The sequence below is a fragment of the Leptonychotes weddellii genome, chromosome 4 (assembly GCF_054177405.1).
Source record: "Leptonychotes weddellii isolate Sample4059 chromosome 4, ASM5417740v2, whole genome shotgun sequence".
Lineage (NCBI taxonomy): Eukaryota > Metazoa > Chordata > Mammalia > Carnivora > Phocidae > Leptonychotes > Leptonychotes weddellii.
In genome coordinates this window covers 156,159,568-156,177,167 of record NC_138372.1, presented here as the reverse complement: position 1 = coordinate 156,177,167, position 17,600 = coordinate 156,159,568, and the positions used below count along the sequence as shown (strand labels likewise).

Here is a 17,600-nt window from a genome sequence, read left to right as displayed (position 1 = left end):
CATCAGTCTTTTTATCCCCTGGAATTGAAAAGCCATAGTTATTTGATACCTGTCTTGGAACATTAAAAACATAATACATAAACATGCTCCTTTAGCAGTCAGAAATTTTATCTTGGTTCTTTTTTTTCCTCTTTTACTTTGTATTTCCAATTCATGTAAACCTCAGCATTTTATCTTGATATATTTTTATACTTAAAAGTAATTTATTAAGTATCCTTTCATACTTGTAAAACAAAATTTGAATTTTTTTACACTTTTCTGTGATCACAAGGCTCTAAGAAAATGTAACATAATGTTCAATTGATGCAAACAACAAAAGCATACTTATTTTGATTAAAAATGCTGAAACAGTAAGATTTCATTGGGATTTCATGTGATTGAAATCCCCCATCCCCACCCAATTAGTTCATATATCTGTGGAAGAATCTTATTGCTGAAGACAGTGTTTGGCATCAGTTCCATTGTTTTATAAATGTAAGCACCGAGAAACATTGTTCATATAAATAAGTAGACAGTAATGAAAGGAGTTTAGCAGTGCCACTCAGTTTTTCTGGGTTATATGCCAAAAAACACTTGCCAAAATTATTTTTCATGGTCTCTTTGCTTGATTAGGTCTCCTTTCAATTTTGTTGAAAGCAGAGAATTAGAAACCACCTCACAAAGGAAAGGATTTGTTGCCTAGCTTTGTCATTCAGTTTCTTAACACCTAACACTAGTGTTTTTCTTTGTTTGGCTTTAGGAAGGTTTTTAAAGCCTTGAGTCAGTCCACAATAGTAAGATTCAGAATGGGTGAGAGAGGTGACTTTCTTTTGTAAAATAAGAGAAAGGTAAATGAACGAGGATGCCTTCTCAGGCAAATCAGTTTTAAGAAAAAGTACATAGGGAAGTTAAGAATCTGGAAATAGATTCCCATAAAATTTTTCTTGGAAAGCCTTGTTATACTACACCTATCTAAGATGTAGGTGTTCATTTTAAAAATAATACACCTACCTAAAAGTGTAGATAATCCTTTTTCAAATATCCTTACATATAGGTACACTGATAAAAGTGATTAACAAACCATACATATCACTGATATTTTATGAAATACCTCTCTAATTCTTAACACAAATCCTTGTGGATTAAATATCCTTATTTTACTTGTGAACCAGTGAAATATTCTGCTCAAAGCAAAATTAAATGACAAAATGTCCTGATAACACAAAATGAAATGAATGTATAAAGCCAGACTAAGTTAGGGGGAGGGTATACTAATGTGGCAGGTTTTTAAAAATACTCCCTGTTTTTCAAAAATTGTCAATTTTCAGAGTAGTTTGACATGTAATTAGAGAGTTGTTAGGTACTTTTACCTTCTCTTTTTATGTGAAAGTAGCCTTTATATGATTTCAGAGAGATGTGTATGAACTTTTAGATACTTTATGACAGAACCTCTGTAGCTCGTAAAGAAGCCACTAAGAGAAACTCTAGTCTGTTGAGCAATAATAAAGTCACATAGAGCACTGTGGTTTTTACAGATTAACATACATAAACAACCTTTGAATTCAAGTGTTGCATCATCTGGGTGAAACTGTGAAATAGATGGTAATAACTCCTTTGTATCATCCAAGCCCAAATTACAATTCTGATGGTCCAGTTATTTTACAGTTGCTGCTAGTGGTTGCATGGCAGGCAATGGTTTGTGTATTTTTCTAATTTCTGTAGCCTTAAAATAAAGGAGTATTTAGTATTATGAACTGTTACAAGTTTTTGTCATTGGTGGAAAATTTACTAGACCACTTGCTATGAAATAGAGCTATAAAACATCAATAAATCTTATATTAGCCATTTCATAGACATTGCTGATAATGTGTTTATCATAAAATGATTATTTAGTTTCAATACTGTTGTAGTTTCTTGGGGAGATACAGAATGATGCTGCCCAAAAAGCAGTTGTTACAAACTTGTAATCAAAGAAAACTCTCAGGAGGAGTTTAACTTGGGGATTTTAACTGAAGAAAAACTTAGATCACTTTCTCATTTTTCTTAAAGGATGGGTCTTCAGTTAAAGAAGTTGAAACCTACCACCGGACACGTGCTTTAAGGTCTTTGAGAAAAAATGCACAGAATTCTTCAGATTCTAGTTTTGATAAGAATATGGAAATAACAGAGAAACATGCTAATGGAAGGCATTTTACAAGGTAAAACAAGATGGTTGAATGCTAATTTAAAATAGTTTTAAAGTAATTTAGGATTTGCATTTAATTTTTAAGTGTATTCTTGCCCAATCATCAAGATTCCAGGGTCGCAAAATGTAATTTGAAATGAAATTGCCACAAATAAATATTATTGAATTAAAATTTTAATATGTATCCAGTTTGTTTTTATTTTCTTGTTCAAAGACAATATTTGTGGTATGTGTGAGTGCAGCTGACAAAGCTGCTTGGTAACTACTTGAGTGTGTGACTTTGTGATTTTAACTTGCTTGTGATATGTGGTTCTGCTTCATACTTAATACAAAGCCTTTATTCAAAATAGTAGTTATTTTTCTCGTCATTTTCAAGTATTCTCATTATCAAGTATTTCATCAATTCTGAGTCATTTATGAATTTGTGTGTTGGTGCACTTCTAAAAGCAGTCTTCACATAGGAAGTGGAACATGGTTTTTTTTTTACTTGTCTAAGGGGACTAGATGATTTATACATATTTAAATTTCATTTCTCAAGAACCCTGAGAATTCCACTTTAATACTCCAGGAATTATTTTTAGTGAATTAGGTAGTTAGATAACTCAGGGAACTTGGATTTCTTTGGTTTGGGGCAGATTTAAATCTAATTAGCAAAAAACCTTGACTTTTCCACCCACTTTGGTGGGCCTGACATAAATGCAGGGGGTGCCAATTAGAATAAAATTTCTTTGATGAAATAATTGCTCTATACATTAATTCTTCTCATAAAGAAATTTCTCATAGTAACAAGACTAGAACCCTCCTCTTTTTTTTTTTTAAAGACTTATTTAAGTAATCTCTACACCCAATGTGGGGCTCAAACTCATGACCCCGAGATCAAGAGTCACACGCTCCACTGTCCAAGCCAGCCAAAAACCCCTAGGGCCCTCCTATTCTTAAGTAGACTTTGATTATTTTGTGTAGCAGGTTTTCCAGATAAGTGACATCATCCCTTTTAAGTTTGTTTTTTGTTATTTAAATAGTCTTTCATTATATATTTTAAAATTTGCATCATTTCATCCATTATTTATGGTGTGTTTACTACTGTATTTCATGGGATCCAAGATAGCAGCAATTGAAACACTCATTGTTTTATGAGACGGTAAAAAAAAAAAACACTGAAAGTTAAACTAAGACATTCCATCAGTTTTAAAACATCCCAATATCAGAGATGTTAAGATGGAGGGAAATGTACAACTTACAGAATTGATGAAATATAATTTAAGCTACCCCAATATTTCTGAAACTTGAAGTCTTTTTGGGGTGGGGAAAGTGGCCTATGGATTCTCTGTGAGAATTTTAAACTTTATTTCATGATCTCAAGAAAAAGTAAACATTCTGGATCATCTAAATTGCTACCTTCTAGAGAACAGTCATAAAATTTCAGGCCCTACATTGGTGTTTACAACTAAGTTGGTCCCAGCTAGTACTGCTTGAGTTAGCTCAGGTTCATGAGATAAAAACTGAGTCTGACCTGGATACATAAATGATGCTTTGAAGAGGAAGCCATGGATGTGATGTCATGACATGCTGTTCAAATGAAGGTTTGGAGCACTTGAAATACAGAGAAATGGATGAATTAAGTCATGATACACAACAAACATGATGTACAATATACCAAACTGAAGAGAAACTGATAGCAGTCTGTACCACATTCACACAGCAAATGGCTATTTTATTTCAGCAAAACCTCATATGTTAATATTTTTGTTAGTGGTTTTGTTGGGTTCATTTTATTTGTATAAAATGTAAATGAATCTCTCTCTAGTTTGGCTTGTACATAGTCATAAGAAGTTTAATGTTTGGGGGGGCACCTGGGTGGCTCATTCAGTTAAGCATTGGACTCTTGATCTCCGCTCAGGTCATGATCTGGGGTCCTGGTATCTAAGCACCATGTTGGGCTCTGCACTCAGCAGGTAGTCTCCTTAAGGATTCTCTCCCTCGGCTCTTCCCCCTTTTCACTCTCACATGCACTATCTCTCTCAAATAAATAAATCTTTAAAAAAGAACTGTTAAAAATTTAATGTTGGAAGTCCTTCAAATCTTTACCTTTAAAAGTATATGTACCTTAAGTTTATGAAACATTGTGTTGACCTTTATGCTCAAAAGCTATTAGAGGAGTGTTAAGTGCTTTTTCAATCTAGAATTAAAGATGAGTGACATGATATTTTTAAATTTGATTCCTTTTAAAATATATTGAATTGCAGGGCGCCTGGGTGGCTCAGTCGGTTAAGCGTCTGCCTTCAGCTCAGGTCATGATCCCAGGGTTCTGGGATCGAGTCCCGCATCGGGTTCCCTGCTGGGCGGGAAGCCTGCTTCTCCCTCTGCCTCTCTCTCTCTCTCTCTGAATCATGAATAAATAAATAAAACATTAAAAAAAAATAAAATACATTGCATTGCTGTCTTTTAAAAATTTTTTTTAATTTTTATTTTTATTAGAGGGAGAGGGAGAAAGAGGATCTTAAGCAGACTCCACCCTGAGTGAGGAGCCTGACACCAGGCTTGATCTCACAACCCTGAGATCATGACCTGAGCTGAAATCAATAGTCAGATACTTAACCAACTGATTCACCCAGTTGTTTTTATTTATTTATTTATTTCTTAATATTTATTTATTTAATTAATTGACAGAGAGAGACAGCGAGAGAGGGAACACAAGCAGGGGGAGTGGGAGAGGGAGAAGCAGGCCTCCCGCAGAACATGGAGCCCGATGCGGGGCTCGATCCCAGGACCCTGGGATCATGACCTGAGCTGAAGGCAGACGCTTAACCGACTGAGCCACCCAGGCGCCCCCACCCAGTTGTTTTTAAATAACTTTATGGAGATATAATTCACATACCATAAGATTCACAATTTTAGAATAGTTCACAGTGGTGAACAATGGTTTTAGAATATTCACAGTATTGTGCTCCCATCACTACTATCCAATTTCAGAACATTTTCATCACCCCAGAAAGAAACCCTGTTATATTATCTCCCACCTCCTCCTCCCTCCCCACTGGCCCCTTGGAAACCACTAATCTACTTTCTGTCTCTATGGATTTGGCTATTCTGGACATTTTATATAAATGGAATCACATTTATGGCCTTTTGTATCTGGCTTCTTTCACTCAGTGTGATGTTTTGAAGGTTCATTTTATTGTAGTACCTATCAGCACTTCGTTCTTTTTTTGCTGAATAAGAATCCATTGCATAAATATATCATGTTTTGTTTATCCCCTCATTAGTTGATGGACATTTGGATTGTTTCTACTTTGTGGCTATTTTGAATGATATTGTGAACATTGGTGTTCAAATTTTGTGTGGACATAGGGTTTTGATTGTTTGGGGGTATATACCTAGGAATGAATTGCTGGGTCAGATGGTAACTTTTAACATTGAGGAACTGCTGAATAGTTGGCTAAGGCAGCTGTACCATTTTACATTCCCATTAGCAGCTCATGAGGGTTCCTATTTCTCCACGTCCTCATCAACACTTGTCATAGTCTTTTTGGTTTTAGCCATTTAATGGGTGTAAGAGTATCCCTTGTGGTTCTGATTTACATTTCCTTGATGGTTAATAGCATAGAATATCTTTTCGTGTGCTTATTGGCCATTTATATGTCTTCTGTGGAGAAGAACTTCTATCTTAAAAAATAATCTGTGTATTCAGATCATTATTACAAAGACTTATTTTACATAGTGATGACATTAGGATCTGTTTGTATAAGACTTAGATAAACTAGCCCTCAGTATTGTTGAATTTTGCTTGACGTAGTTTCCTGCTACTTATCAGGGTGACCCTTTTCGCTGTTGCTAGTTTGCCTGACTATAGTAATCTCTACTTACTTCCTTTCTGTGTCCCTCCATCCGTTTTGTTTTCTATCTGAGGCTCAAAGACCAGGAGACCAAAACTGTTAGAATAATACGGAAAGATCTGAGTAACTGTACCTGAGGGCAGGATCTATATTTCTTTGGTTCTGGAGTTCCTAACTAGGGTCCAGTAATCATAGTTTTCAGGGAGCTCATGAAACCTCTGAAATAACATATAAACTTGTATGTGTGTATGCAGTTTTCTTTTTTTTTTTTTTTAAGATTTTATTTATTCATGAGAGAGAGAGAGAAGCAGAGGGAGAAGCAGGCTCCCAAGGAGCAGGGAGCCCGATGCGGGACTCGATCCCAGGATCCTGGGATCATGACCTGAGCCCAAGGCAGACACTTAACCGTCTGAGCCACCCAGGCGCCCTGTATGCAGTTTTCTAGGTAGAAAAGATCCATAGCTTTTATCAGATTTGCAGAGGTTGACAAAAGTCCAGGCACCTGTTTTTGTAAATAGTTTCCCTGGAGCACAGCCATACCCATCGTTCTGCCTATGGCTGTTTCCCTGCTTCAGTGTTAAAGCTGTGTGTGACCAGAGACTGTATGACTCACAAGCCTAAGTGTTTGCTACCCACCCGTTTAAGGAAAAGTTTATCAACCCCTGTAAGGGGAAAGGTGTTCCCATTCCCCTACAGGCAAGAAGGAAAGAGAGAAAAAGAAGGAAGGGCAGAGAGAGAGAAAGAAAGAACAAACATTGTTTTAATCATTATGTCCCTAGCATTTAATAGGGGCCTTGTTTATAGAAGTATAGACCTACATGGTATGGAGGGAGGGGATCCTTTATGAGGAATGTCTATAAGCCTATGAACAAACTAGGCCTTGACCCGTGGATAGATTGCTCAAATGTTTTTATTTTGTTCTTGGTTCTTAACAAAAGAGATAATGAATTAATGATGACTTACATTGTGAGAATACATGATTTGACTCTTCTGGATAAGATGGTTCCATTTTATTTTAAAGTGTCACATTTGAAATCCCATGTGTATAACCAGCCCACTTGGAAATAGCTTGACACATAGGTTGATTAATAGATGTAGCTATCCAAGTATGGAAAATTGAGTCCCTAAAAATAAGTTAATGAGACATACTGTTTTGTTTGCTCAGTGGCTTTTGAAAAAAGATGGGGGGAGGGTACTTGTTTTTTTAAAACCTTGGAAAGTATTCTTTCCAATTTCAGTACTGCCTGCCAGTTTTTAAGTGAAATATCTGATTCACAAATGGGACTGTTTCTGCATGTGAATGATAATGCATGTCATATAGAGATTGTAGCCAACAAATGTTTTTAGAAGGAAATTAACATATTGCTAAGGGACATTAGTTCTGTTTATAGTTATAAATATCTCAAGGATGTGGGATCACTATATCCCTGTGGTATAAAACACACTGTCTTGTTTATGCTCAATAATTACAGTTCAATTATACCTAAATACTTAGGCTAAGGATATAATTTCTTGTTTTAAGTAACATACTTTGATTTGATTAATTCTGTTTAAGAGTTAATACATATATCATTGCATTTCACAACAGGGTTCTCAGACTTTGTTTAGCCATAACTGACATAAGCATAGATATTCTAAAGCTTTTTATTTTTCAGTGTTTTTTAGGCTTTTAGGTACCTATGAGTATTTACTCTCTAAGCTGATACACCTTTTTACCCTACTTTGTAGTATTATGAAATATAGGATTTAAAATTATGTCAATTATTTTGAATAATATATTTTTTCATATAGGCAGTTGGCCAGACAGCAGGCTGATAAGAAAAAAGAAGAGTGCAAAGAAGGTAAGTAATGTTAAAGGCATTTCAGATTGAAAACATGTAATTCATATTTTGTTTACAGATGTATTGAGGTACATAAAATAAACTGTACATATTTAAAGTGTACAATTTGTTTGGTTTGTTTTAAGTGTATGCCGTGAAGCTACCACCGCAATAAGATAGTGAAGATAACTATCACTGCCAGAAACTCCCTCAGACCTCTTTATAATCACTCCCCCTACTCCTCTCCAGGCCTTCCACACACCAAGATTCCTGAGCAATCACCAATCTGCTTTCTATCACTATAATTTAGTTTTCATTTTTTAGAGTTTTATGTAAATGAAATTATGCAGTTGCATTCTTTTTGTCTGACTTTCTTTCTCTCAGCATAATTACTTTCAGTATCATCCACATTGTTTCATTTTCTTGCCAAGTATTCCATTATATGGATATACCACAGTTTGTCCCCCGCCCAGTTCTGTTGATATAATTGACATATAACATTGTGCATGTTTAAAGTGTACAATAAATGTTGATTTGGTACATTTATATATTGCAAAATGATTATCATAGCTTTAGCTAACACCAGCATCATGTCACATAATTTCCATTTCTTTTTCGTGGTGAGAACATTTAAGATCCACTCTCTTAGCAACTTTGAAGTGTGTAATACAGTATTACTAACTATAATCTCTATGCTGTACATTAAATCCTCAGAATTTATATGTCTTCTAGCTGGAAATTTATATTCTGACCAACAGCTCTCCTTTTCCCTCACCAGCCAGTCCTTGGTAACTAACATCCTAGTCTGTTTCTATGAGTTTGGCTTTTTTTAGATTCCACATTTAAATGATATTACACAATATTTGTCTTTCTCAGACTTCTTTCACTTAGCATAATGCCCTCAAGGTCCATCCATGTATTGCAAACGGCAGGATATTCTTTCTCATGGCTGAATGGTATTCTGTTGTGTATGTATATTTTACATCTTCATCCATTCATCCATTGAGGGACACTTAGGTTGTTTCCCATAATTTGTTTATTCCTCTTTTGGTGGACATTTGGGTTGTTTCCAGTTTGGGGCTATCACATTTGAACGTTTGTATACAAATTTTTGTATTACATATCTTTCCTTTCCTCTGGAAAGCAGAATGCCTAGGTCATATGGTAAGTGTATGTTGTAACTTTATTTTTGTTTTCTATTATTTTTAAGAACGGTAAGTTCAAGATACTGTGATTTTGTTCTATGAAAGTATAGCTATTCATTTGTTCATTTTAGAATTGTTTTATAAATGCCGTTATTTAAAATCGTTCCATTTTTATGTACACATCTTGAAGACAAAGTGATTCCAGTTACTCGGTCATTGAGGACTAGAAACATTGTTCAAACTAAAGAACACTTGCATGAAGAGAATGGTGACGTTGAAGTTCGCCGCAGTTGCAGGATTAGAAGTCGCTATAGTAGTGTGAACCAGTCTGTGCTGTTTGACAAACTTATAACAAAGTAAGTAAAAATTATTTAGATCAAGATGATTTAGCTGGCAAAATTTTTTGTTGGGGAAGGATCATAAATTTCAACTAGCTTAAATATTTAATATGTTAAGCTGTGTAAAGCATAAAAGAGAATGATTATTAGAGGGCTTTGTAATGGTCCTATATATGTATTTAAATTCTTGGAAAGAGGGGCACCTGGGTGGCTCAGTCAGTTAAGCGTCTTCCTTCGGCTCAGGTCATGATCCTGTGGTCCTGGGTTTGAGCCTCTCCTTCTGCCTGCCACTCCCCCTGCTTTGCTCTCTCTTTCTCTCTGTCAAATAAATAAATAAAATCTTAAAAAAGTAAATTCTTGGAAAGAAATTTTAGAATATTGTTGCACAAGTGAATCAACGCCTTGTATAGAGATATTTAAAATCCCAGCACTCAAAAAATACAGTGGAAAAAAAAATAAAGTTTTTAATAATGTGCTACTCTTTTACAATTTTAGCTTATATTATGTCAATTTTCTTAAAGCACTGCCGAAGCTGTACTTCAGAAAATGGATGACATGAAGAAGATGCGTAGACAGCGAATGAGGGAACTTGAAGACTTGGGAGTGTTCAATGAAACAGAAGAAGTAAATATATCCTTCCTCAGCCCTGAAACTAGTGTAACATTGTGTGTCAACTACACTTCAATAAAAAAGAATATGTACATATATCTCCTTCCATTTAGGGGATAATTTAATGATCTCCAGTATAACCTTTTTTCTATGGTACCTATCCATTTTTTGGTTAAATTATTCATCATTTTCAACATTTTTAAACTGTCCAGCATTTGTTTGATCAGTCTAGTTACTGCTATAGTTTAAGAGTTTATAGCTGTAAATACCTGCATTTTAAGCAGGATAGGAAGATCCTACTGAATTTTTTTAATATACTCAATGTTAATGGCTTTTGTTTAAACATTTTTAGGGGAATCTTAATATGTACACGAGAGGAAAACAAAAAGGTATTCAAAGAACGGATGAGGAAACAACTGACAATCAAGAAGGCAGTGTGGGTTAGTCTTTTGTTCTACTCCTGGGTTTGAATTTCAGCACTTTTTATTTAGTAGGAGATAGCTTTTTTATTCAGAAGTTGTGACATTTATGGTAGTTTGTGAGAGATCAAAGGATTGGTCATAATTGAAAAGTGAGGACAGGGAAGAGCTTAAAAGAATAGTATGTCTTATTTGGGAAAATACTTGAAATCAACAAATCTAAAGCAAATAAACCCGGTTTGCTTGTATAGTGTATCTGCAGACAACACGTCTCTGTTAAAAGGTGATAAAAATTAAGTTTAGCTCTTCTGTTTAGAAATTGCTGCTATAATTTATTAGAACTTCTCTTGAGTGAAAACCGGTTTTCTGAAATGCATTTTAAATATTTGGTGAGGGTGTTTCACAATTTCACAAGCAGATTATTTGAGTTAACGCTCCATGTAATTCAGTGACAGCCAGAAGGGCTGGATGGAATTTAAAACTTAAATATGAAAGGCAAAAGCTAAGTGAGGAGATACTCTAATTTGTCAACATGTTAAATTAAATTAGAAACTTAAGTATAGTCACTTATATTAATAAAATTAGCAGCAATACCATAACCTTTAGTTTGGTACTACTGACAATAGCCTTTAAACTTCTTTCCCTGCTTCCTTTTTCCTTCCCCTAGTTATTTTTAATTCTACAATTTACTTCATTTGTAAAAATCTTCATTTATAGGCTGCAAAAGAATTACAGATCATTTCTATGAACAATCTAGAAGTAAATAAATTTTTAGAGGAGGGTCTCTTTCTCCCTGAATTCCACTGTGTTAAAAATCATTAACATTTTAGTGACTATCTTGAAAGTAAATGTTTCTCAACTGTAGAATCATCTGAAGAGGGTGAGGACCAAGAAGATGAAGATGATGGTGAAGATGATGAAGATGAAGATGATGAAGATGAAGAGGATGGGGAAGAAGATAATCAGAAACGATATTATCTTAGACAGAGAAAAGCTACTGTGTACTACCAGGCTCCACTGGAAAGTAAGTGCTATATATATTTTTTCCAGGAGAAGCTGTAATTATATTACCTTTATCTTTACTGCCTTTTCTCTCTTATTTTTCATGTTTTCATTTTACAGAATACTCATGGCTGTTGTCTTTCATAAACTATGCTAAATGTGCAAGAAATCATTTCTTCAAGAAAGTTAGATATTAGCCTTGACCAAAGCAAATGGGCCATTTTGAAATTTCATGTCTGTGTTTAATTATTTTAGATTTATTTATTTATTTAGATTTTACAGCTTTCTACTTAGGTTATTTTGCCACTTTGTGTAAATAGGACCTTTTTTGATTTATGTTAAAGTTATACCTCAGTACTTATGAGCATATATATGCAGGGCTGATAACCAGCTGTTATGCATCAGTATAATCGTAATGGTTGTTTATGGCCAGTGTATGTTTTGGTTGGTTGGTGTCTGTGCTATACATATTTTCAAAAGCAACCCTGCAGATATAAAAGATTTAAAATGTGAACAGTAAAACAGTCTATAGTAGGTATGTACTAGTATTTTCACGGAAGGCAGCACCTTTTTGAGTATTTAGATGAAGAGCAAAATTATTTTCATACGTATTTATATATTACATACTTATAATTCTTCTTTTTAGAACCTCGTCACCAGAGAAAGCCCAACATATTTTATAGTGGCCCAGCTTCTCCTGCAAGACCAAGATACAGATTATCTTCTGCTGGACCAAGAAGTCCTTACTGTAAACGAATGAACAGGTTTGGTTCTGAAGTAGTGATTGATTTATGACAACATAATTATGGCTATGTTAGGGTAGGATTCTAGAGTCTTAGGATTGGGTGTATCCAAATAGAATTCTAGAACCATATATTTGGGAGAGTTAGCTCTATTCCTATAATGCTCTTACCCTTACTACCACTGACTGGTTTTTGCTTTTGCTTCCATTAATAGGAATTGTTAATAACTACCATGGTAAGGTAGTTTATTCCATTGTTCCACACTTTAATAATAGAGGCTACCTTTGCTTCAGTGTTTACTGTATTCCTGGCTTGGTGTTAAGCATCTTACATAGGCTGTTTCATTTAAACTTCACATTGTTTGAGTATAGGTGTAGTCTTGTCTTCGCATAGTATCACAGACATATTTTCTCACTATGACAAACATTCTAGGTTACATAACTTTCTAGACTTTTCATGATACCATCCTTTTCTAGATCTGTTTTTTTTCCAGGTTTTTTTTTTTTTTAATTTTTTTTATTTATTTGACAGAGAGAGACACAGCGAGAGAGGGAACACAAGCAGGGGGAGTGGGAGAGGGAGAAGCAGGCTTCCCGCAGAGCAGGGAGCCCGATGTGGGACTCGATCCCAGGACCCTGGGATCATGACCTGAGCCGAAGGCAGTCGCTTAACCAACTGAGCCACCCAGGCGCCCCTTTTTTCCAGGTTTTAATTCCACTTTTTAAAAATTCATTTCTTTCATATAGTAGGAAGCATTTTTTCTTTGACCATTCAAATTACTTGTAGATTTTTTCCCCTTCCACATCCTAACATTTGTTGGTTGTATGTCATAATTAAGTCCAAAGAGGTAATTCTTGTTATTTTCTCATTCTCCCAAGTAATAAAAGGTTTTCTGATTCACTAGAACTTTTTGGGTAATAGTAACATTATAGTAATTCATGAATGAGAGAGTTTGTTGGTGAAGACTAAAGAAGGCAAAAAAAAAAAAAAGCACATTGATATGGAAATGGTACTTTTTCCTAATACTAATTTTCTCAGAGGTGAGACAAATCCTTCAAGACTTCAACTATTCACACAGTTCTTGAAAGTCTCCTCATAGAAGCAAACTATCTAATCACAGAAAGCAACACTTTCATAGGTGCTAACAAATTCTTCTCTTCTAGGAAAAATATGAAATACTACTTGTGTCCCTGGCTCTTTTAATTTCATTATCAGAGTGTCAAAAATCAAAAGTGTACATTCTAGATTTCCTGTTTCGTCATCCCTTTTCATACAATCAGAGCCCAGAAGGATGGAGGACCAGGAGGGTAACCTGTCAGGGCTGCCCAAGATAAGTTGCACTGAAAGGAGGCCACACTCTCATTACTTTTCATAGGCCCCTAAAAATATTGTTAAAGACCAGTATTTTGGTGGTGAAATCTAATGATCTTCAGAAAATCAGGATAAGGCATAATGTTCCCTGGAATCCCACCAAGCATAAGGCCCAGGGCAGCTGTCTTGGTTGCCTGACTCAAAGGACAAACCTCTATTAGATCCAACAGAAGTGAAAGGCTGGCACTTACTTTGAGATTTAGTTTCTTTTCTTTCTTTTAATGGATATATGTTTCTGAAAGTAACTTACTTAATGACTGACTGCCTCTATAATCACCACCTGCTATGTTATCTTGCAACAGGTAGGATTTTTTTTGGGTTTTTTTGCCTGTTTGGTGCTCAAGTTCCCATATCTGGTTTACAGAGTCTACCCTTTATGGAAAGTGTCTCATAGCTCTTTGGGTACGGGATTTTTTTTTCCCACTACAATTATTTAACAAATGTTTGAGTACTACCATGTGTTAAGCACTATGCATATAAAAATGACTAAGTCAGGATTCCTGCCCTTGGATCGCATTGACTAGTGGAAGATTCTGACACATTTATTTTATATTTTTTATTTGTGTATTTTATTTATTTATTATTTGACTGTAGTTGACACACGTGTTACATGAGTTTCAGTTATACAACATAGTGATTCAGCAACTGTATGTTATGCAGTGGTCACTACAAGTGGAGCTGTCATCTGTCACTGTAACAATGCTATTAAAATACTATTGACAGTATTCCCTATGCTGTGCCTTTAACTCCTGTAATTTCATCATTCCATTATTGGAAGCCTATATCTCCCACTCCTGGTCACCCATTTTGCCCACACCCCCTCAGAACCCCCTGTCTCGCAACCAGCAGTTCTCTATATTTATAGGTCTGATCTGCTTTATGTTTGTTTATCCATCCTGACACATTTAAATTAAAGTATGAACTAAGAGATTTAAATTGTACCCTGAGTCAACATTATTTGACTTAATGATTTTGGTTTTGGTTTTGATAGCTTTGTAAAGATTTTTGCTTTTTGGTAACAGTTTTATTGAGATATAATTCACATACCATATAGGTCACCCATTTAAAGTGTACAATTCAAGGACTTTTAGTATTTTCACAGTTGTGCAGCTCTCACCACAATTTTAGAACATTTTTCTTGTCTCAGAAAGAAACCCTGTATTCTTTAGTTATCTCCAATCCCTCCAGCCCCCACCCCCAACCCTAAGCAACCAGTAATATATTTTCTGTCTCTCAAGATTTGCCTATTCTGGGTATTCCGTTTATGTGCACTCTTTTGTGAGTGGCTTCTTTCACTTGGTACAACATTTTCAAGGTTCATCCACATTTAGCATGTACAGTACTTCTTTTTTTTAATACCAAATAAGATTCCACTGTATAAATATACCATATTTAGTTTATCCATTTATCAGTTGATAAACATTTGGGTTGTTTCTACTTTTTGGCTACTGTGAATACTATCATGAACATTTGTGAACAACTTTTTGTGTGGACTTATGTTTTCACTTCTCTTAAGTATGTACCTAGAAGTGGAATTGCTAGATCAAATGCTAACTATATTTACTGTTTCAAGGAATTATCAGATTATTTTCCAGAATGGCTGCTTTATTTTACATTCGCACAAGGAATGTATGAGAGTTCCAATTTCTCCACATCTTAACTAACACTTATTATTATCTGACCTTTTGAATGTAGCCCTTTAAGCCCCCCCCTTTTTTTGTAACACTCTTGCCAAGGCTGTGTAAACATCTCTTCCCCCTTTAACAACCTTCATGGTAATTTTGCTCAGCCTTTTTACTTTTTATTGAAGAGACCAGCTTGTTTATAGTTCATGTCCTACTTCACTTACTTAGGCATGGAAACAAAGCACACATCCAAAGAATCGTTTGAACATTGCTCTTAGTATCCATGGCAAGTGGTCCAGAAACCTTGCACCCACAGAGGAGGACCTTCCAAGGGTCTTTGGCATACTTATAGCCGAGCTTCAGGAATGCTGCCTCTAAGCAGGATTTTCTTTCTTATGATTGCTAACCTCTACTCATCTAAGGTTTATTCTTTAGCTTCAGTCTGCAGTTTCTGGAACAAGCCTAGTCCCTTTGAACGCGAAGGTAACATAATAGTATTCCAGAGTATTCCTTACCTGTTGTCAAGGTGCTGGGACTGGCAGCTCTAGACACTGGTTAGACTCACAGCGCTGACCCAGTGTTTATCCATGCCAGAAGTTCAGATGTTTTTAAAAAGCAAAGTGGAAAAAAAAATAAGTGAATGTGTGTTTAGAATCTTTTTAAAACTGAAATAATGGCCTTTCTACAGTATAGTTATGAAGAACCTGGGCCCATGACTATGACTGCCCAGATTGCAAGCCCAGTTGTTCCATTTATTAGTGACCTTTATAGCAAGTTACTTACCGTCTCTTGTGTCAGTTTTTGGACCCATAGAATGAGGAGAACAATATTATCTCTCTCACAGTATTGAGAGAATTAGATGAGTTAATGCATGTAAAGCATTTAAGATACTATCTGGCTCATTGATTGCTGTATGTTTTTGTTATTTTAACTATACTTTAACTCTTTTGGTTTGTGAAATCAACAACTGGAAATCAGTATATATAGAATGTGGATTTTTGGAATAGAAAGACAACGGTTTGAATTCAGACACCATCATCGTCTCATTCGTTCGTTTTGAGCAAGTTGTCTAAACTGTGAGCCAGCCACATTGGCCTCAACTCTAAATGAGCATGCCATATGTACTTGTCCAAAGTTTAAGATTAAATGAGATAATATGTCTACTAACTGGTATAAGAAGCACTTAATAATCGTTAGTCCTTTTTATTAATTGTGAAGTTGGTCTTAATTATGTGAATATATACTGAATTCACACAGTTATATGAATTATGTGCTTACAAGTTAGTCTTTTTGTAATATTAATGGGAATATTAAATTCGTCTTTCATATAAAATTGCAGACTTGTGCTAGATAGTTTTAGTTTCAGGCTGATCACAAAAATGGTCTTGGGCATGTTTGAGAGGTGGACAGTGGAGGATCACTTTCTCATTTATGTCTGTGTTTCTGTAACCCCTAGCCAAAACTCTTGGGGCCATTTGTGTTTCAGAATTCAGGTTGGAGGGCAGGGGGGAGTCACAAAGGTAATGTGCAACATTAACATCTCTAGGAGTGTCTGAGCCAGTAACACCTAGTCAGATGTGTTCTATAGCAGAACATAAGAATAATCATTGTAAGTGGGACAAATAGAGACTGAATTGCCTTTATGACATGTCAGATCCTGCTATGTGAATAGTGGAGAAACTTGTTTTCCATGTACAAGATTCTGGACCTACATTATGCAGATAATAGATTGTGAACCTTTTATATTTTTGGAAATACCTACTTACTATGATTGCACTCTAATTCAGGAAAAGCTCTAAACCCTGAGGCAATAGAACAATTAAAGGCTTTCCCAGCTAGATTCTTTGTCTTTCCTGTGGGTCTTTTGCAACAATGCAAAGGTAGAAGTGATTTAAAACTTTTTTCAATATTTGTAGCACTTGGCATCTTATTTAATACTACCAGCTAGCCTAAGAATTTGATTATATTCTTATCCCTTTTTTGTAAGTGAGAAAATTAAGGCTTATATGGTTTAGGTAACTCATCCACATTTACACAGCTGTTAAGTGGCAGTTGTGAATTTATAGTTGATGATATACTGTAGAGAAAAGGCCATCTTATTTCTCACTGGTTTCCTTGTATTTGAACTTCTTGATCCTTTCTGGTTTACATAAAAACTCTCGTGTTCTCCTTTTAAGGTTGAGATTTCAAAAGATGATTCCCTTCCAGATGTGAAATTATATATAGTATAATATTGAAAATACTTTCTGAAATTACAGTCCCAAAGAGTCTAAAACCCTCTTTTTCCCACCTTTCTCTTTGAGGAAAACTGATTTATATCAAGACTAAGAAGGGCGCCTGGGTGGCTCAGTTGGTTAAGCGACTGCCTTCGGCTCAGGTCATGATCCTGGAGTCCCGGGATCGAGTCCCGCATCGGGCTCCCTGCTCGGCAGGGAGTCTGCTTCTCCCTCTGACCCTCCTCCCTCTCATGCTCTCTGTATCTCATTCTCTCTGTCTCAAATAAATAAATAAAATCTTTAAAAAAAAAA

General features: G+C 35.4%; 1 protein-coding gene across 1 annotated transcript in view; it reads left to right on the top strand.

The window, feature by feature from the left end:
- Positions 1 to 17,600, top strand: part of ATAD2 (ATPase family AAA domain containing 2) — a 69,234-nt gene that overhangs the window by 10,290 nt on the left and 41,344 nt on the right. The window contains exons 2-9 of the mRNA XM_081817139.1: positions 2,029 to 2,177; positions 7,792 to 7,841; positions 9,156 to 9,321; positions 9,825 to 9,927; positions 10,265 to 10,352; positions 11,197 to 11,355; positions 11,980 to 12,125; positions 12,291 to 12,311. Coding sequence (XP_081673265.1) covers positions 2,029 to 2,177; positions 7,792 to 7,841; positions 9,156 to 9,321; positions 9,825 to 9,927; positions 10,265 to 10,352; positions 11,197 to 11,355; positions 11,980 to 12,125; positions 12,291 to 12,311 — 882 coding nt within the window. The remainder of the gene's footprint in view (positions 1 to 2,028; positions 2,178 to 7,791; positions 7,842 to 9,155; positions 9,322 to 9,824; positions 9,928 to 10,264; positions 10,353 to 11,196; positions 11,356 to 11,979; positions 12,126 to 12,290; positions 12,312 to 17,600) is intronic.